The sequence below is a fragment of the Molothrus aeneus genome, chromosome 12 (genome assembly GCF_037042795.1).
Source record: "Molothrus aeneus isolate 106 chromosome 12, BPBGC_Maene_1.0, whole genome shotgun sequence".
Classification (NCBI taxonomy): Eukaryota; Metazoa; Chordata; class Aves; order Passeriformes; family Icteridae; genus Molothrus; species Molothrus aeneus.
The window spans coordinates 17983318-18004584 of NC_089657.1; the positions used below are offsets into that span (position 1 = coordinate 17983318).

The following is a 21267-nucleotide window of genomic DNA, read 5'->3' on the forward strand; positions in this document are numbered from 1 at the left end:
CATATTGGGTTCAAAGATGTGTCTAAAAGTGGCTTTTAGTGAATGCTTAAACCCCCTAAATGTTGATGTTTGTAGGGGAATTTTGTCACCCTCATAAATGGAAGGAGTGTGGGTTTGGAGAACACTGATCCTGCAGGTAACTTGTCTGAGGAAAATTAACCCACAAACACCAGAGGTTTATGTGCTAAGAGGAGACAGAGGAGCCCTTTTACTTTATTTGAATAAAGGGAGAGGCCATGGGGCATCCCCTGGGGTCTCTCACGTTTTTGGAGGATGCAGCCTCTTTTTTATCCCCATTTTCTGGCTGCATTTCCCTTCTCTCTTTTCCCATTTCTGAGGTACTTGAGAGGTTCAGACTTCCCAAATCACCTGATAGCAGAGATTTCCCTCTAATGTACAACCTTCCCTTTCCCTCTAATGTATAACCCTCCCTTTTAATTTTTAATTCTTATGAAATTTAGGGGTTTTTCTTCCTCACTGTTCCTTTCACCTTTCAATGTCTAATTTCATTTATCAGCAAACCTACAGTTTATTTGTAAAAGCAAATATCTTTTTCCATTCATCAATCAGGGAATCCTTCCCATTGTTTCTTTTATCTCTGGTTTCATCTACCAGCAGACCCCCAGCTTGTTTGGAAGAACAAATCCACTATTCCTGTCACTTGGAAATGTTTGTCAGGCTGAGTGAAGCCTTGGAGGGAACGAGGGAGAGGCAGAAATGGGTGAAATTGCAGTGATTTCTGCCCCTGTGCCTGAGCTGTGACTCGGAGCCAGCCCTGTGCTGCTCTGCCCTTGTGGGAAGTGATTCAACATCTGCTGATGCAGCGTCATGCAGGGGAGGATTTGGGGCAGGAATGGTGCTGCCAATCACTCCTGGGACTCCTTGTGGAGCAAAAGGCCTGACACAAGGAGGAATCTGCAGAAATAAACGCTGCAGTGTTTGTTACAGCTTGAAAAGCCTTGTTAAGGAGGGGAATTTATGGGTTTGATCACATAATTTTTGGGTTATTGTTCCTTTTCTTACACAGCTAAAAACATTTGTGAAGTTCGAATCATCAGTGGTGCTGTTGGGAAGCAGAGCTGATGACAAAGCTTTAACTTTGAGCTGCTCCATTTGCTTTAATAACATCAGTGCTGGAGCTGCAGCGAGGGGAAAAATGTCTTTAGAGAAAGAGATTCAATAAAAACTTTTTATCCGGGAGCTGTTGTCTTTCTGATGACAAAACCAGTTTGACTGACTAAAAAAATTACCTCTGGGGGTGTGAGGAGATTTTCCTTGGGAATTTAAATGCCACAAGGTATTCTCAGCTTAAAAATAGCAGTGTGTAGGTTGAAATGAGTAGCTGAGAGGTATGTGCTGTAGGTTGGGATTTAGGAATACAGATGTTCCCAGATTTTTAAAAATGTACTTTTTCTGATTTAAAAATTACTGTGCTGCAGCTCAGGATTGTATAGTTTGTAATTATAATCATTATGTTCTTCAAAGCAGCCTAAAGAATCTCCTGATAGCTGTTTGAAATTTTAAGCAGATATTCTTTTTAGCTGCACTGAGCCCCTGTGCCTCCTCCTGTATGTGCCCAGATTTGGGTGATATCAGGAGAAATGTACATTGAAATGGTGTAAAAGCATTCCAGATCCAACAGGACAAGAGCCTGCCAAGCTGTCAGGTGATGCTGTCTGGCTTTTTGTGGACTTCTATTAATTCCCTTTCTTGCTTGCTAGCTTTCACTACATTGAAATTATTAATAACAGCCACCAGGTTTTTACCTCGTGCTGCCTCTTGCTCACTGTTCCTGAAGTGCTTTAACCTGGTTTTGTTCCTCCTCCTCCTCTCCTTCTTCCCCTTTTCACCACAAGCACATTCAAGTTTTTTTCTAACTTTCCCTTTAATAACCTATTTCTTTCTTCCTTTCTATTTTTTAAATTTTTTTTTCTCCTTCTAAACTCTTCCATATAATTAAATTCTATTCATGCAGAGGAGGTTTTTCAGGCCAGTTTTGAATTTTCTTGAGATGAAGTGCAGCCCAGGTAAGTGCCTGGGGGTTTTGCTCAGCCCTCCAGGCTCCTGGTTTGGAGGTTTGGAGCCTTCCAGTCCCTGCAGAGATGGAAATCCAGCTGCTGCCACCTCAGCTGGGCTGAGAATGGAAATCTGGGCAGGTTTGGAGCCTTCCAGTCCCTGCAGAGATGGAAATCCAGCTGCTGCCTCCTCAGCTGGGCTGGGAATGGAAATCTGGGCAGGTTTGGAGCCTTCCAGTCCCTGCAGAGATGGAAATCCAGCTGCTGCCACCTCAGCTGGGCTCCCTGTCTGTGATGGGTGGCAGAACTTCCCTATTCTTTCCTTTCCTTTGGATTTTTCCTTCCTTTCATCTCCCCTCTGTAGAACACTTTCCCATCAGCTTTGCTGATCTATTTCTGGCCCAGTTTTAAGCTTTTTAAAGTTCTGTTCTCCTTCCACGAGGTTCTGGAAATGTCCTTTCAGGTATTTTATGGGCACAGGAGTCCCCTTGGTCCCCCTTTGTGTTTCTGAGCCTTCTTTGAGGTTGTGCTGCCGGGTTCTCCCTGTCCTGGGGAGCTCCAGCTCACCTGGGTGCTCCTTTTGGGATAAATTGATCCATTTTAGGGCTCCATCTGCCTTTTTTGTGCCAGAGGAGTCTCAGTCCTTTACAGCCTTGACTTGCAGGTGTTCAGCATCTCAGTTTCAAGCCCTGCACATTTTCTGTGCTGTGAGGCTCAGACTTTGGCCAAGGCACAAGTTCAGAGTTGTGAGAGAAAGAATTCCATCTTTTAAACTTTTTTTACCTCTCTGCTTTTGGGTTTTCTGACAGATAGGGCCTCTGTTAAAGGGAATTTAAGATGAGAACATCACAATTTGCTGTCTTGGAATAAAACCCTGCCACAAATCACATCTGCATGTGAACAGCTCTTTTGTGCTGCTTTTGACTCCGTGCATTTCAATAAAAGCTCGGGCAGATTTTTGGGTAGCATTGAGAGCCACGTGCTCTCTGTGAAAGCAGAACCCCAATCTTATACCTCAACATGAATTTTTTAAGCTTATATGAACATTTGTAATAAATATTAGGTGCTTTAAATTCAATTTTGCTACTTAGATGTATTAATATGATGTATTTTATTAATATTTCTTATTTTCTCCTTATCTGTAAGGTCAATGCTGGGTCACTTTACGCTGCAATAAGGCCAGATAATCTAAATATAGAGTTAAGATGTTTGTGTCTTTTTCCTCTATAAATACATAAAGTTCTTTCTGTAAATCCATGTCAGTCTTTCTATAATTTCTAGAAAGCCATAACAGCAGGAAAAAATACTAAAAACCCAATTATTTTTCTGTAAGTATATAAGAAAACATTAGACAGACTCAAACCAATGGAGATGCAGGTTTCCTTTATTTTTTTCCTCTCAAAAGGAGCACCTCTAAAACAGTTTGGAATTCAAGAACACCACATAATTCAAGTAAATGTTCCCTGACAGATGGGTCATGTTGTAAAGGGCAGAGGTTGCATTTTAAAGTCTTGCTTTTCATATTTTTTTAAAAAATCTGCTCAGAAATTTTGCTCTTGTAAGAAGCAGGTAGTTTTTTGCTAGAGTTGATTCCTAGAAAAAGAACGTTTTGCATTAATTTATGCAGCACTTTTATCCCCATCTCCTTTCTGTGGAGTGTAAAATGCAAAAGCAAAATTTGGGGAAATTCTGGTGGTCTGATTGACTTCTCACCTGGGCCCTGGGGTTTTAGAGAGGCCACATTGAATCTCAACAATTAGCAACTCAAAAATCAACTCAGAATTTCCTCCATCCTCTCACAGACTTCAGGTTTTGATGAGGTCTGGCAATTAATTCCTCTACTCCTAAAATTCCCTCCTCCCTTCAGACACCTCTGCTCCACCTGAATTTATCATTGTCAGATGAAAGGAACAGAAAAGAAAATTAAATGCATTTAAAATTGTGTTGTTTTCATTGGGTTCTGGAGGATTGTCTCATGATTTTAAGTCATAAACATAATTTTTATTCAGTGTGGAACCTTGTCAGATTTAGGGATGTTTTCCAAGAGCTTGATCTAACTTCAATCTGTTTCCTTCAGATTTTCTTCCATTGTTACAAACAATTTTTTCAGCTGGAATAAAACAAAATTTTCAGCTGAAAAATGAATTATTTTATTTGATTGTGCTTAATCTACAGGTAATTCCTTTTATGTTAATGATAATATTTTGTATTATTTGCATGCTCCGTGGTACCATTTGTGTCAACATGGAGATCAAACTCAAAATTAAAATTAACCTCACTGCTCAAGTCAAGGAATATATTTATTTTTTACCTGATTTTTCTTAATCAAGGTTTGGGGGTTTTTTTTAATTTTATTTTTTCTTTTTTTACACTGAAGGACCTTGGAAATATTACTCAGCAGCAGATCTTGGTAATTTTGTACAAGCTGGGCTAAATTTCAACCATCTGAAAAGGAAATAAAATCAGTGTTTGAATGTGGCTAGACCAGGCCATGTTTCTTTTATGAGAAATAGAAGAGGAGGTTTGCTGTTAAAAAAACAGAATATTAATAATATTTACTTCTAAGTCATACCTAATGAAAAAAGGAGAGTGAATTCTGGTGTTTCATCTGCTGAAACAGAATTTCTTGCACTAGGAAACCATTTAAAACAATCAAGACACAAGTGAATCTGCTGATTTGGAAAAGGAATCTAAAAATCCAACACAGCCCAGCTGAGATGATTAAGGTGAAACAGAGCAAAATTCATAATTCCTTCCCAAAACCCCCATTGTGCTGCAGGAGGAAGCTGCAGGGTTGGTTTCTGAGCTGCATTTGAGGCTGGTAATGAGCAGCTGAAAGTACTGAACTTCAAAAAGGTTTTAATTTCTTCCCTGAGTGCTGTAAAAGTGGTTTTAGTGTGGTTCTTGTGCTGAAGGTTCAGGTGGAGCAGCAGTGGAAGAACATCCCTGCCAGCAGCCCCTGCCCTTGGGAGCAGCCTTTGCCTTGCCCTTAGGAACTCAGTGTAAACTACAGAGAACTTGGCTAAAAACTCCCTTTATTTTCATTTTCTTCCTCTCTTAGTGGCTGTTCAGGCTCATCTTTCTTCCTTTGACTTTTGGTAGTTTTGTTATTGTTCACATGCAAGAGTAATTACTCAGCTGGTTAATGGATTCTGATGCTCCAGTTTGGAATTTGAATACAGAAATCAACCTGGCTGTTACTTCTCTCTAGTGAGAGGTGATGAAGAAACCAAATGAAACTTCAGTCAGAGGTGGAAGAGAAGTTGCTGAACCCCCTGGTAGCTGGGTGAGGTGGAGAGGTGATGTCAAATTCCTGCCTGGTCCCATTCTTCATGGAAAATGGGAACAATTCTTCCCAGGTCCCTGGGGAGAGGAGGCTCTGCTGGCCAGGCTGAGTTCTCCTCTCTCCCACCAGCTGGGATTTCTCTGGATTGTGCCCTTGGCTCTGTCCAGTGCTCCTCCCAGGTGCTCTTTCAGTAAGAAGGAGAGCTATGTCACTTTCCTTTGGTGAATATTATCTAATTGAATTTTAATTGAAATAAATAATTAGCAGATGTATATAAAGTAATTGAGAATTAACAGTTCAGAAGAGAGTGGTTCTCTTAATGCTGTTTTGCTTTTGGCAGCAATGTACTTGCAGTTCTAGAAGCATCCCACTGCATTTCTGTGTAGGGAAGACTGATGAATTAATATCAGGGAATTGTTTTTACTCAGTGTTCCTTAATACATTCATTATCAAATTGAAATGCTGAGAAACTCAGTTGACCCCAGTATTTTTTTAACAAGTGCTCCCTATAAGTGTGTTTAGTTCAGAACATTTAGAAATTGTGTTGAAAATTAAAAAATTGTGTTAAAATTGTTTAATTTAATCTGGCAGGGTGTTAATGCGAGTTTAATGCCATTGCTTTGCATTATTTAATGTCATTTATTGTTTTAGTCCTTCCTGTCACCTTTAGTATTATTCTTATTCTTCAGTATTATTCATGTTCTTCAGTATTCTTATCCTTCAGTATTATTCTTATTCTTCAATATTATTCTTATTCTTATCCTGCCGGTTTTGGTGGCTCAGGTGAAGCTCTGAGTCCTCTATCACAAAATGGAATTGGTTCTTTCTCCTTCCATTTGTTTAGTCCGGGTTCACCAAGGATGGGTTGCTCAGAAGAAAAATTTAAAGGACAAAGAATTCTGTTGATTTATTTCTTTTCTCTTTTTTACAGATCTCTTTATTTGTCCTTTTCCTCCATTCTGCCACGTTTCATCAGCAGGCAGTGCTTGGAAAAGCAGCTCCATCCCCTCACCTTGTCACATCCCAGCAAATTTCATTTCTTGTGGTACACCCGACCTCCCCTAAACCGATCCTTACCGTCTCTGCAGGGTGTGGTACTGCAACAGGAGGGGCTGAGGATGAGGGGGAGGCCGAAGCTGGCTGGATTGAAGGTGCTGCCATCCTCCTGTCTGTCATCTGCGTGGTCCTGGTCACTGCCTTCAACGACTGGAGCAAGGAGAAGCAGTTCCGGGGGCTGCAGAGCCGCATCGAGCAGGAGCAGAAGTTCACCGTGGTGCGAGGGGGACAGGTCATCCAGATCCCCGTGGCAGAGATTGTGGTTGGGGACATTGCACAGGTCAAATACGGTGAGTGCACGGCCTTTGGAGCCTTGGCTTGCTCTGCTGGCCCTTCTGGACACGCTTCCCTGGCAGGTTTATAGGACAGAAAATCAGTGTTGGCCATGCTGAGGTGACACCTGAGCTGTCAGGGCCAAAGGAGATCGTGAAGACCTGCTGTAAAGCTGCACTAGGAAACCAATTCAATTGGTGTAAACTTCTTTCACTGGCAAGGACTGGTCAGATTTCCAGTTCCTTCCAGTTTTCTGTGTTTGTTCTTCCAGTTTTCTGCATTTTTCCTTCCAGTTTTCTGTACTTGTTCATACAAAGGTAATTCTCTAGCACGGAGGATTACATTATTCAGGTTAATTTCTTTTTATTTCTGTCCAGTTAGGGGCAAGAGGAGGTGTTTTTAAATGTTGTGTAGAAGGGAATTGGGCCTCTGTGATCACCTCATGAGGTGCTTCAGATCCAGATTGACCCCGCAGATGAGGTGCCTGATAATTCCATGCCATAGGGAAAGCCCCGTGCTCCAGTGGAGCAAGAGACTCTTGCAGGAGCTCTGTGTGCTCTGGAGGGAGTTGTTAATTCCAGCAATATCCCCCTTCCATCAGCCATCACATTTCTCCTGGACTTACCTTAGGGCTCCCTGAGGGGGAAGGGGAAAGGGCAGCTCAGCTATTAATTAGCTGCTCTTAATGAAGTCTGATGGAGAAACCTTGAGGTGATGTGAGGACTTCCCTGGCAAACCCCCATGATGGAGATGTCCATTGTGAAGGAAATGTGATACATTTGGATTTTGGGATAGCATGAAGCAGAAGATGTTTGCAATAAAAGGCCTTTCCTGGCTGGACTGCAGTACTGTGACCCGTGTGGACAGAATCAGGAATAATTCCTTCCCTTCTCCTTTCATTTCACCTTTTCGTGCAATTAATTGTGATTTTATAACAAAACCCATAGTGTAATTATAAAAACAATCTCATGGAGGTTTTCCACTGCCCTTTTCTGACCACAGGTGACCTTCTACCTGCTGATGGGATATTTATTCAAGGCAATGATCTCAAAATCGATGAGAGCTCCTTGACTGGAGAGTCCGACCAGGTCCGCAAATCCGTGGACAAAGACCCAATGCTGCTGTCAGGTAAGATCTGCCCCACTGTGCAAACCCAGGGCTATTTCAGGAATATTTCTCTGTCTGCTCTGGGGTGTCCTGACCCCCAGGGGAGCTCTGACTTTGACCCTCATTCATGGAGAAAGTTTCCCAGACTTCAAGACAGACTGGAATCCACAAAAGTGTGAAATAGATTATAGAGAGTAGTGTAGGTGTATCACTTGGTGAGAAGTTTAGTTTTGGGATTTTTAGTATGTTGTGGATGGAAGCAAGATGGAGGGCACAGGGTGTCATCCTGGGTTTCTTCTTCATGCTTCTTCTTCCTCCTTCTCCATGGGTTTGGGTAGCATTTTGTAATTGGGCAGAAAAGTCCCCATTGCAGCTCTGTGGGATCAGTGATTGGGTTAAAAGGGAAAATAATCCAGGTGTCAGCTCTTAATTGGATAGTTCAGTCTTAAAAGACCTGGTAACAAGAGACTGTTGGCCATTTCGTGCCTTCTAATGAAAAGCTGCTGACCTCACAGTAATGAGACTGTTTTACTGACAAGAAATAATAAACATCTGAGTCTGAACACGAATTACTGTCTCAAGTGCCTTCAGTCCAGAGCCAGGGAAACTCACAACTGATACCATCCCATCCCATCCCATCCCATCCCATCCCATCCCATCCCATCCCATCCCATCCCATCCCATCCCATCCCATCCCATCCCATCCCATCCCATCCCATCCCATCCCATCCCATCCCATCCCATCCCATCCCATCCCATCCCATGCCCTCTGCCTGCTCTGCCCCCTCCAGGTGTGCAGAGCTCAGCCTGTTTGCCTGCCAAAGCTGCCCTGGGAGCCTAGGAGCCAAGGGCACTTTTTGGAGGATATTTTTATCCACCTTTGTCATGAAATTCAGGAGAAGATTCCCTCAGAACAAAACACAGGGATACAATTAGCAAGTTCTTAATTAAAAGTTACTTGGAAATAGTGACACATCCTAAAGGAGGCTCTGATAAATTTCTGAGGAAGGTTGCAGCAGTGCTTTTCCTTTCCAACTGAACCAACCAAGTCTCTGCTGGCTTTGAAAGATATTTTCTTTAGATCATTTCTAAAGATATGATCTTTAGGTTTGTATGGAATTTATTTGTTTGGGGTTTTTTGGACCTAATTTGTGTATTTGTGATGTCTTGCTGAAACTGTTTTCTTGCAGAAGATAAACTTGATCAATGACAGTATTTCCTTTAAAAAGAGAATCTGATGATGATGCATGTGCAGCCTGAGGTTTGTGCTTAAGCATTAATTCTTGGTTGAGGGTAATGCACAACAGGGTTTATTTTGGTTATGTGGTAATATCCTCCTCAATATAGGTTTATAAAGTGTAGCAAATCTCTCTCAATACTTTCAGAAGGCCTTGCATAATTTTTGACATTTATTTTAGCTCTCTGTAACCTGTTTTGCCTCTTTTCAGGCACCCATGTCATGGAAGGCTCTGGGCGGATGCTGGTGACTGCTGTGGGGGTGAATTCTCAGACTGGCATCATCTTCACTCTGCTGGGAGCTGGGGGAGAAGAGGAGGAGAAGAAAGACAAGAAAGGTAAATTTCCCAACACCAGGATGCTCCAGAGAAAGCTCCTGGGCTTTGTGCAGCCAGAGCTCTCCTTGGCTCTTGACAAATGAATGGGATTTTTCAAACTGCCTTTATTTTTTTTATGACACATTTTTATCATCACATGTCACACAGAAAAACAGCAGAAGCTGTTAACCAATAAATCCATTGGATAACAAGATGTTTTTCCAGTGTGAAACTGCAGGCTCCCAGTCCATACTGAAATGCAAGGGGGATACCTGGGCATGCTCCAGTTGCTGTGGCTTCTCTACATGAATCCATGCTCACCTACAGTTTGCTAAGATTTTGTGCTTTTCTATCAATTCAGTATTTTTTTCTCCAGGAAAAAAACCCTTTGGCCATGGAAATAGCATCTGTCTTGGAGCTTCAGGACTAAGATAAAGATAAGCTGTGGCTCTTTGCTAGCCTGGTTGTTTAATGTCAGTGACTGACTTGAGAGGCATTTTAATTTCTTCAGGTGTAAAGGTCGAGCTAAGAATAGTAAAAGCCAAGAATGTACCAGTAAATGTTAGCAGACAGCTTTACTTTCATGTCCTGCATCAGTTAATGAAATCAAGAAGGCTCTTTGGGCTTTTCACCTTATTACAGTGTGATGTCATAAGCATTTGCTAATTTATGAGCTGCACACTAAGCAGAAACATGATTTAATGTCTGTCCTTGCCAGTTTTTCTTCATGAAGTCTTGTAAATTGTTCTGCTTCCACAATTTCATTCCAAGTCCTAAGAACAGTTGTCTTTCAGACATGATTAAGGGCCAATTAATACAGGTTTTTCAGACATTTCTGCTCTTTCTAGTGGTGTTCACTATTAATTAAAAAAAGCAGTTAAAGCTTTACTGAACATTTTATTTGCTATCTCTCAGGCAATATGATTCCACCTTTTTTGTTTCCATCATTTTACATGAAGCTGCAGATAGGAAGGCCAAATTCAAATGGTTTCCAGGACCTACAATTTCCATCTCTGAGTGTGTTCAACAAGTGTCTGCCTTTGACTCTCTGCTGCTTTGAGGAACTCCCTTTTTACTAAATGAAATGTTTACCATTTCATTTCTGCACAGGAATGCACAACAGCTGCCAGGCATGGGTGGGGGGTTCCAGGAGAATTGAAAGGAGAAAAGACTGAAACTTCACAAAGCAAACATCTTTTATAGCAGACTAGTTTGGAGCAGCACCTTGGAGTTTGCTCTTGCTGTTGTTCAGGTCTGGGGGAGAGGAGGAGCAGCTTCACCCCTGTGTGATGGGGAGCTCCCTGGGCTGGGTTTCACTGGGCTGGCCTCCCTGGGCTCTGCTCAGGACACTGCTGGCTCTCAGGTTTCACAGGGAAGGCTCTGGAAAGGCAGGAAAAGAGAAATCAGGGAGTTTTCCCCACACTGTGACTGTAACTTACCCAGAGATTCTTACAGAGGTGTGCTAGAATTTGGACGCAGAGAGAATTTAATTGAACATGGCTCTGTAGAAACAGCTATAATATAAAGAGTCCATAGTACAGAGAATCCCTCCACATTTTCTGATGCAGCTTTGTGCTCGTGCCTGGGCAGAGCTGGTGGCAGAGGGAGGCACCAACTCAAATGAAAACCTCTGGAACATAAACCCGCAGTTCTCAGAAACCCTGCCCCTTTCAGGCTGTGTGGGTGTGTGCTTTTATTGTTCATTAACACTTTAAAAATCATCATGCAGGTGTGAAACAGGAGGAGGAGCAGCAGCTTCCAGGTAGAGTAAGAATTTACCCCATCCAGTGATGAAAATCAGGGGGGAACTGCTGATTGAAATAATCATCTTCGAATCAGTCAAGTTGAAATTGAGAAATGATTTCAAATCAACAAGATTGCTGGTGCCAAATCTTTTGGTGAGCAGGCATTGTTGGTGTTGCAAATCTTCCCGTTCAGCTGGAAGAATCAGCTGTTTTCCAGGAGTAAATTGCAAAGTATTTCATGTGGAATACTTGATTTGCTGTTAGCAGCTCATGCTGTGCTGGTTGGGGTGGGGATCCAAACGGAATAGAGAGCAAGCACGAGTCACCAAAACAGTTTAAGTCGTTGCCACCACAGTAATCAAATTTGCAATTGAAATTTTCCTCAATGCAGTTGCACAGGGTGTGTTTTTAAATCCTGGGAGCTGTTTATTTTCTTCTCCCAATTTGCCATTTGTAAATAAAATCAGCCCATTCTTCTGCAGTACCAACCCAGTACAGCCTGAAATAATCCCTGTGGGGCAAGGACTGGAGCAGATTGAGGTCTCAGTCAGGATCCATGGGAGGACTTGGTTCTGTTGTGAGCAATTAACCATCAGAAACAAAACAAAATAAATTTTAGCTATTATTTGCAGAGACTAATTTTATTGATCTTCACTATAAAAAACATAGTAAAATGATAAAACCTTTTTCAAGCTTTTCAATTTCCTGTTAGGAAAGATTTCTTGTCCAGTTTTCTCTAATATGTGGATAATACCTGAAAAGAAGAAGAGGTTTTCTTTTCTGATTCTTCTTTCATGTCATCACAAACCAGGAAATGTCTCATGTCCATTATCTGGATTTAAAATTATTCTCCTCAAGACTATATTTGCCTTTTCCACATAAAATATAGGAAAATGCCATGTTTCTACTCAGATCAACGTGCATTTTACCTGGGTGATGGCAGGACATGGACTGAGCCCTGTTAGACTGTGATGCATCAGTGATGATAAATCATGATGGGCAAAATTGTTTAAAACATAAAATATGTACCATTGCACTATGTAGAAGTATGTGCAGGTATAGATATAATGCATTTTTAAATGCAAATTTTAAAGCTACACTAACACTGTGTAAATTAACTCTGAAGGAAACATTTCAACCACTTTAAAAATGCATAAATTACATTAAGGTACAACAAATAACACATAAAAGGACTGAAGCAATGTACACAGGACTGTGTACAGCCAGTTCTCACCAGCTCCTTTAACTTTGCTAAATGTGTTTCATATTTATCTTTTGTTATTATTATTATTATTATTGTTATTATTATTTGAGTTTTCAGCTTACTTTGTGACACTTTCCCAATTGCTTTGGAAATTTGTGTTAATTAATTTCAAACTCTTTGATTTTGGGAGCAAACAAAGCCGCGAAGGCTTTTCGCTCTGTCACGTGCATTCGTTCGTGTTGCTGTTCTAATTTATTTATTATTTGCTGTTTTGTTGTTGTGCTTTTTTGTTTATTTATTTATTTTTTTTATCCATTATTGCTCAGTAGATTCTTCCCATCCCTCCTCCCACCCTCCTCCAGCCACAGATGGTGCAGCAGGTGCAAATGCCACTGATAATGCAAATGCCAGCTTAGTCAATGGTACGTCACAACCCCCGGCTTGTCTGATTTGATGGATTTCTCTCCTGACTGTGTCAAATTCCCTCTCCCCTCGCTGACCTGCACAGATGTTGTGTTTGTGTGACTGCACTCTGAGAGATCCTGCTCCACAGGCTCTGCAGGAGCCCGGCAGAGGGGCCACAGGGATGCTGCAGCTTCATTCCCCCAGACTGCAGCCTGGCAGAGGCAGAGTTTGGAATCGTGATTCATTTGCCATTCAAGCTGCAGTTAAAAGAAACAGTTATGTCAGGCTGGTTTCAAAACTTTCAGGCAGATTCCCCTGATGTTTTATCATAAAGTTTGATTATTCAGCATAGATCTGGAGAAGAGCACCATGAGAAAGGGGTTATCTCTGCTTCTCCTCTTTTTCACTCTCCTAATTCCTCACACAATTCTGAGAGAGGGCTGGGATCAGGGATCTGCCTCCATTTCAACCAACACCGTGCTAGGAACAGCTTTTGCTGTTTTCAGCATCTGTTTCAGGAGGGACCAAGAAGTTTTGTGGATATTTGTGTGAGCCCTCAGTGACTTTCTCCTGAGCCTGCCTGTGTAAACTAAACCCAAAGCAAACCTTTCCTGCAGCCAGTTTTGACTGTGTCCCAGTACAGATTCCTGACCCTGCTTGTCAGCACGCAGATATTTCAGTGTCTCTCCTAACAGTGAAATTCCAGTGTTAAATTGGATTGAATGGGTCAATATTGGTGTAGGCATCAGCTGTATTTTGCTGCTAATCAGATGCATGAGCCTTTATTTGCCAAGCAACCTTTCCTTCTTGTGCAGAGCCAAAAATACTGTGTAAAGTCATTCTACTTTTCATCATGTTGGTGAAAGATTTTTTCCATGCAGGTTGCATTTCACATGTGAAATGAGAGTTTCTGACAGCAATATCAAGTGCTAAACAAGGAACAGGATTTACTGCTGTAGGATCTTATTTAAGACAGTGACACAGGAAATCTTTAAGCCTATTTTCAAATCATTTAAAAGAAACATATAACCAGATTTAAAACCCATTCTGGAAAACTAGGATTTACAATCCCTACATCTCCTTGCATGGCAGGGACCTCCATCCTCCTGGTTCCAGATTCCCTAGAGGGCAAGAACCAGGGAATGAATTGTAAGTGTTTTATTCTCCATTGCTGTGAGGGTGCTGAGGTCCTGACACTGAGCAGCTGTGGCTGCCCCTGGATCCCTGGAATGCCCAAGGCCAGGTTGGACACTGGGACTTGGAGAACCCTGGGACAGTGGAAGGTGTCCCTGCCATGGCAGGGGTGGCACTGGATGAGCTTTAAGGTTCCAACCCAACCCATTCTGTGATGGTTCTGTGCTAATTCCCCTTTGCTGAGTGTAAAATCCCTGCAGAGGAGGGATGGGAGCAGAGTTCAGCCCCTCTTTGCTGGTGCCCAGCAGGTGCAGAACGAGCCCTGGGCTCTGCTCAGAGCTGGGGCTGCCTGGTAAATCCCTGTTGTGTTTGAGCTTAATGCTGAGCTTAATGAGGAAATTGAGTTCCAGGGGATATTAGATCAGTGTCGGAATTAGGGATGTGATTTTCCATCATCCTCCCTCCACTCAGGAACAACACTTACTGCCCATGTTTATCCTGGAGATGAGGGATACAAACTCAGGGCTTTGCAGTGTGGAGTGAATTATTTTGTGCAGTTAAGGATGTTTTGGATTTGAGCTCCTCTGAGATGGGGCAGGTCAATCATTCTGCTGCTCTTTGATCAACAAGGGCAGGAGAGGCTTTTCACAATTCAACTGCTCGGAGAACTCAGGCAGGCAAACAGAGGTCTGAGTGCTTTGGAATTATCTGGGAAACGGGCAATGCCAGATTTCTGGTAATTTCTCAGGTAGCACTATTGATTATGATGAGTTAAATACTGAAAATGTAAATATGGTTTGGAGGGGAGAAAGGAAGGAGAGGATAAGTTACAGAGCAAGGACCCCAAATTCATCTGCATATTCCTTTGGTCTGGATGAAATGAAAATTTTTTTAAAGCCTGAAAATTCTTCCTGAGGTGTGACTGGAAAGAAGAATTTTACCTACAGTCTTTGTGTAGAAAGTATCTTAAAATAAGAGTTAATAATTATATACTTGAATAAGTAGCAAGATCAGGAAATGTTGTTGCTTGAAAAATCAACCAATTCCATTTCAGATAAAAGATTTTCATTCTTAGTTGTCAATAAACAATTGACACAAAAGAATGAGTTTGTTGTCAGCCTGTGAGGCTGTAGTGATAAATTCATTTACTTTGTGACCCAGCCTGCGTCTTAAGTGCTGTACCAAAGGAACTCTTATGAATTCCTATAAATGTTGGGTTTTAGGAATTTAGATCAAAATAGAGAATTGTTACTGAACTCCTTGTCAGAACTATGGACAATACATTCAGTTTTTGAAAGGTTGCAAGTGAAGGCCATAAACAGAGCAGAAAATTTGGCAGAAATTTGGTAATTCAGGAAAACTCATCTCATTCCAAAGTATTATATTTAGTAAAGGTAACTTGAAAAAATGGAAATCAGGGAAGCAGCAATCACTGTTTACAGCTTGTTTACCCCAAATTTGATTTCCTTCTAGTAGCTCAAATTACCCCAAATTTGATTTCCTTCCAGTAGAGCACTGCCACCTTCCTAAATCAGGATTTCCAGGGTGGCTTGTTGGGGTTTTTTGGCATTTGTAACCTAGAGAATTTGCTACTTAAATGTGTGTTCAGAAAATATAGAAAAGTTAGAGAAATGGCTGACCAGACTCAGAGAAATCTCTGCTGGAATATTTCACATCTACAGCTAATCCCAGTGTAGGTACTGAGCTACTTCTGCTCCTGCAAAGCAATTTGCTGTCTGAGCTCTTTTTAAAATATAATTTTTCTATTTTAAATACATTTTTTGTTTATATTTTAATAAATTTCTGAATTTTAAGTGAAGTTATTTATTGAATGCTTAGAAAGATTATCTAAAACTTCCTGTTTAATTCAGTGGTTCCCTCTCAGCACTTGGAACACAATTCCATTATTTTCTTTGGTTGATTCCAAGCACTTCTTCCAGTTTAGAAATAATTTCCAAATGAGGGAAATAATTTCCAAAATAGTGATAGGACTTTGTTATTCTGTGTCATTGGCTCTTCCTCAAGGGCTACAGCAGATAAAGGGGAGGCATTTCTTGGGAACTTTGTTTGGTGAAATCCTTGACTTTTATAGTAAGAATTTAGTCAGTAAAGGTGCCACGAGTCCTTTCCAAAATACAGGACTTGTAGTGAAGCAAAGGCATGTGAAAAATATTTATATTTAAATTCAGAACTTTCAAATCAGCTGCAGAATGCAGATGTTAGAAATGCTATTCTAAACTTTCTGATTTTTCATCCTTGCTTAGAAAAGCAATAAAAAACTCAGATGGATTTCTCCAGCCCAAACAACATTTCTTTTATTTATCATTCTAAACAGAAAAGAAGAAAATATTTTCAGAATGATGTAAAAAAAAAATTGTATTTTAAAAGAATTATTTCACATGATGCTATCAAAATATTAATAAATACTCCATTTTTGGACAATTCTAAATGATGCACCAAGGAGAGAAGGAGGGGGGAGTATTTGTACCTGGAAGGAGGAAGGATCTCTCAGCAGTGGGGATTCTATCACCTTTCTTTCTGCCTTCGTTTCCTTGTTCATATTTTATACCAAAATGCAGCCTTAAAATTATTTGGCACAGGAGGATATAAATAGTTTACAGCTTCCTTTTCTTCATCTTGATTACTCAAATTACCTTCTCTTTGTTGTTCTGTCTAAATAACTGAACTCTAACTACCTCTGATGACTTCCCCCACTCAATAATCTGAATGCAGTAGATTAAGAACATTAAGAATGTATTTTTAAATACCTGAGCTTAAACTGTTGTTAATGATTGTTTATTTTGTGTAGTGTTATTTTCAGGGAGCCAATCAATTGTTGGATTAATTTATTATCATAACTATGCTATCAAATAGCAAATATATGTCCTAAAAGTATATATTTGAATTAAGAAAAAAAATCTCTGTGATGTGTCTGCCAGCTGGGACAGTCACATTTGGGTTTTGTTGGTGATTTTTATCCTTTTGAAAGTTGAATATTGTTCCATTTTTTTGCCACTCCAAGGTTTGGAATTGCACTCTGCAAAAAGGATCTCCAGAGCAGGAAATGGAGCAGACAGCCTGCTCTAAATTAATGCCTTCCAGTTCTTAGGGAAGGCTTTATGCTCCAGCCAGAAATCCCAATCTCCAGAGACATTTTGTGTCTTCCAGTAACTTTATTAAAAGCCCTTCTAAGAAAAACAGCCACCAGGCAGGTACTGAGTCCAACTGTGCCCCCCGGGCCAAGGTTTTATAGGGAATTTCACTGTGGAAAGGAGCTTGCTTTGCTCGGGTTCATGGATCCCTCTTGTGCAAAGTGTAAAGCTCTGGAAGGTGGATGCTGAATTTTTAAAAGTGCTGCTATTGCTGGGGTAGGAATAGAATTAGAAATGCAGACATGCAGCTGATGGTTCATTGCAGTAATTCACCTGAGCTCTGAGATGATTTTAGGACGTGAGAGCCTTTCCCTGGCTCTGCTTCTGGGCTTTGGAATTTCCCAGTGTGGCACTGGGGCCTTTTTTGACAAATACAGCACTGACTTGGTCACCTTTGCTCTCCCACTTAGTGCAAAGACCAACATGCAAGAGATGCATCTTAGCTTTTCCATTTTCTTATGATTTATTCACAGCAGAGTGAAAAAATTAATCCACACAGCAGTCAGAAGAACAAGATGTACCTGCTGGCACATTTTTTAATAAATTCTGATAGTACATTTCTTATTAGAATGTGTCAACAATCCTGTAATGGTACTTTAACTTAATTTTCCTTAGCATCATTTTTTATTGTGCATTTTACATAACTACCAAAAGGCATTGTCATCCATTCTGAGATAATATTTGTTGTAGCCTTTTCCATAAATTTATATAATTACTGTGAAAGTTTTATAAGGGATCCCACCAAGAAATTTTGAATCCATTTGAAAATATTTAGCTGTTATTCTGAATACCAAAGTTTTGTATCTGATTGGTATATTTTGCCATTTTTGTCTCATGCACACTTTCGAATGACATTTCCACTTGTAAAAGGCACAAGGGAATAAGGACTTTGCTGTGGTAAAACTTTTGGTGGATAAAATGTCAAGCTGGAAATTAAAGAGGCACATGGTAAATCTATGTTCAGGATAAATCTGAATTTAGGTCACCTGGCACTTGTATTTCCAGGAGAAATTTGCTAATTAATACAACCAAGTGAGGAAGATGTAATTTAAAAATCCTATCTGATTTACATTTTTTATTTATTAATTTAGATTTATTAACACCATTGTTTCTATTTTTTCTCAATTTAGTAGCATGATTAATTTAATTCTGGAATACATTAAGAAAGCCATACTCTATACTGTTGTGTGCCAGAATTTTTAAGTCCCAGCCCTCTGAAACAACAGCTCAGGAATATTATTCCAATCCATTTTCCCACCAGATCTACTTTATTAGTTTCCCCCTCTGAATTTGTGCAGATTCCTCAAAAAGACATGCTGATATCCAGCATTTAAGGTGTTCCAGCCCTGAGCTTGGCTGGAATTCCTTGGCCCCTCTGTGAGTGCAGGTGTGAGGGCAGGGGATGGTGCCCGTGGTGTGCTCATGGCTTTTGTCTCCCATTTTTATAAATCCCCATTTTCGTGTTCTGTCTCGGCTGAAGGTTGTTTACTGTCTGTTGTCTGTTGGAATTTTTCATCATTTAGGCAAGATGCAGGATGGGAATATGGAGAACAACCAGAACAAAGGTAATCTTCTTTGCTATTCAGGAGGTTGTGGATTGTATTGTTAGCATGTAGTTCAACCCTGTCCCAAAGTACAGTGAGAACCTGTGGTCTGTGCCTGTGTGTGAAACTGGCCCTAATTGTTCATACAGAATGTCCAAAAAAAAACCCCAAACAGCCAACCCCAGCCCAAGAGATTGTAATTCCCACAAGCTGCAGAGGTTTAGGAGAGGAGCCTTTTAAAGGGACCATTTATAGATGTTGCTTTCATCTCACAAAGCTCATTTGAATTAATTGTTCCTGTGCAAGTTGTGTATCCTGTGTGTTTGTTAGTGATTTGTTTGTTAGTTTTCCAGCCCAGTTTTTTTATGTCTCATCATCTCTGGTGTCTGATGGCATTGTCTGGACATCTCTTCATTTGTAGGGGAAAGGCAAAGCAATAAAAAAAGGAAACATTAAAGCCCAGGTGTTATCTAGCAGTGTAAAAGCCTTTTGTAAGGATAAACAACAGGAAGATTGAGAGTCCTAGGTGTTTCTTATTTAATATGCAATGTCAGGAAGAAATTGGAATCAATATTTTGCTTTCTCTGAAGCAAAGTTATGGTTCCCTTTTTATTATAAGACACAGCTATCAAGAGCTCTTTGGGTTATACCAAATTAAATGACAATTTTCTCTTCTCAGATCATATTGAACATTGCAAAGGTGATGGCTCAGAAACTGGATAGAGAAACTCAGTGGTTCATGGTACAAAAGTACCAAATAAAATGCTATTAAATAATAAGCATTCAGGCTAGGTAGATAAATTAGATTTCCAGGTCAAACAAGCACGGTCTTGTACAATCTCTTCACGAAAGCAAAGCTGTTTCATCTCATCCTATTTTATTTATTGTGCTCAGACACATGCACATATATCCACTGCAATGTCATTGCTTTTCAGAAACAGTTAAAATGAAGTTTCCTTCTGCTGGCATTCTGTCAGGAAAGGAGGGATCAGCCCTGAAACTGCGTGTGGGTTTTGTGGGGGAATGGCGATGCCAACACCATCAGACCCGCAGGCTGAGCACCTTGATCCCAGAATGCTGAGGAAACTTTATAACTGAGGGATTTTCTGAAATGGTGGATGGCAGACGGTGGTCCCCTGCTCACTGAGGTGCCCCTGCAGCCCAGAGAGGTGACACACAGGCCACCTGTGCAACCACATTGCCTTCAAAATATTTGCCTTGGAAATGTGCATTGCATTCTAAGAGGCATCCCAAACTCCAGAGGAATGTGGATCTGTCAAAGCACCCGAGCTCTGCCGTTGCAGGGAATGCTGCAGTGCTGGTGCTGTCACCTGCCAAGTCACCTGCAAGACATTCAGTGACATACATGTGTATGGCCCAGAGCATCATGGGTGGGGGTAAAGATGAGGGTTAAACCCAATCAGTGCTTTCCAGCCCAAATCCCCACGTGTCCTGAGGGATGTGCTGGCACAGCTGTGTCCTGCAGAGCCCCGCTGGCTCTCCAGGCAGCCAAGGGTGTCCCTGGCACAGATTGTCCCAGGCAGCCCCCGTGATGCTGGCTGGGTTCAGAGAGGATGAGCACAGAGGGAAGGAAGGGCTGAAGCTCTGGAGTAACAGTTTTGTTCTGCATTATCAGCCAAGCAGCAGGACGGGGCTGCTGCCATGGAGATGCAGCCGCTGAAGAGCGCAGAAGGGGGAGAGGGAGACGACAAGGACAAGAAGAAATCCAACATGCACAAGAAAGAAAAATCCGTCCTGCAGGGCAAGCTGACCAAGCTGGCAGTGCAGATTGGCAAAGCAGGTATGGCTGGGTGGCAAAAAACCCCTCTGGGTCCCAGGAGGCAAAGAGTTGCAAAGCAAATGGTTCTGAAAAGAGACAGGCCCTTATTTTTACTGCAAGATTTGGAAATGGGTCATCACAAAGCTGTTCTAAGGAGAGTATGTGGTGCTGAAGATCTTTTATTCTCCTAAAAATCAGCTTTGACTGTCAAGGAGCTTTGGGCAACTTGGATTGTAATGAATATTTGAATCAAAATGAAATGCAGCTTTTCTCAGAGTTAATATTCCCAAGTGCAGTAATTACGTATTTAATTTCCTCTCCCCTCAGAACTTGAGAGTGCACAGTTTCAGAATCTCTAATACCATCTTAAAATATCACTCACACAATGTTTCCCTCTCATGGATTCTGAAATCATTCTGTTCCCCCCAAATATCCACATTGCTGCCTTCTCCCCAAGCATGACACATCTCTGGACTCCTGTACCCAGAACCGTCTGGCCCCTGGGCTGGAAGCAGCACTTCTCCACTATGTGGGCAGAGAGTGGAAACCTTCCATAAGGGCCTAAAGTTCCTTAGATTTCCTTTTCTCATGGTAATAAAGAGATTTTGATCTTCTAAAAGGGATTTTGATCTCAGCTCCTTGGCGGAGGCCCTCCAAGATCCCTTTACTTCTGCTCCATCTCCCTCAGCCTTCTCCCCCAGTTTGGATTTTCCCCTTCTCATCCCTCTGTGAGCTCATCACAGGAGTTGATCACATAACCCCACAATGCCAATTCCCTTTACCTGACCAGAGTATGACCAAATCCAGGATTATCATCCCTGGTATCCAATTTCATGCCTTGCCCCAGTTCATATGCCTCCAACTCCTCTCCTTTGTTTCCCCTGATGATTAATTCCTTGGATTAAATACCTTTTTGCACTGCCTTGACTTCTGCTCTGGCGCGTGAACATCACTCTTGAAGTAAATGTGTAGGGATTTCTGACCAGAATGTGGCAAGGAACAGGAATTAAATT

General features: G+C 41.3%; 1 protein-coding gene across 12 annotated transcripts in view; it reads left to right on the plus strand.

Annotated features, from left to right (window-relative positions):
• The window catches only part of ATP2B2 (ATPase plasma membrane Ca2+ transporting 2), a 301755-nt gene that overhangs the window by 203018 nt on the left and 77470 nt on the right, over positions 1–21267 (plus strand). For 8 of the 12 annotated variants that reach the window (XM_066558014.1, XM_066558016.1, XM_066558015.1 and 5 more), the window contains 6 exons: positions 6390–6647; positions 7633–7758; positions 9186–9311; positions 12569–12661; positions 18454–18495; positions 20111–20275. In XM_066558014.1, the coding sequence (XP_066414111.1) occupies positions 6390–6647; positions 7633–7758; positions 9186–9311; positions 12569–12661; positions 18454–18495; positions 20111–20275 (810 nt within the window). The remainder of the gene's footprint in view (positions 1–6389; positions 6648–7632; positions 7759–9185; positions 9312–12568; positions 12662–18453; positions 18496–20110; positions 20276–21267) is intronic. The other 4 variants (XM_066558023.1, XM_066558018.1, XM_066558024.1 and 1 more) reach the window with 2 other exon arrangements.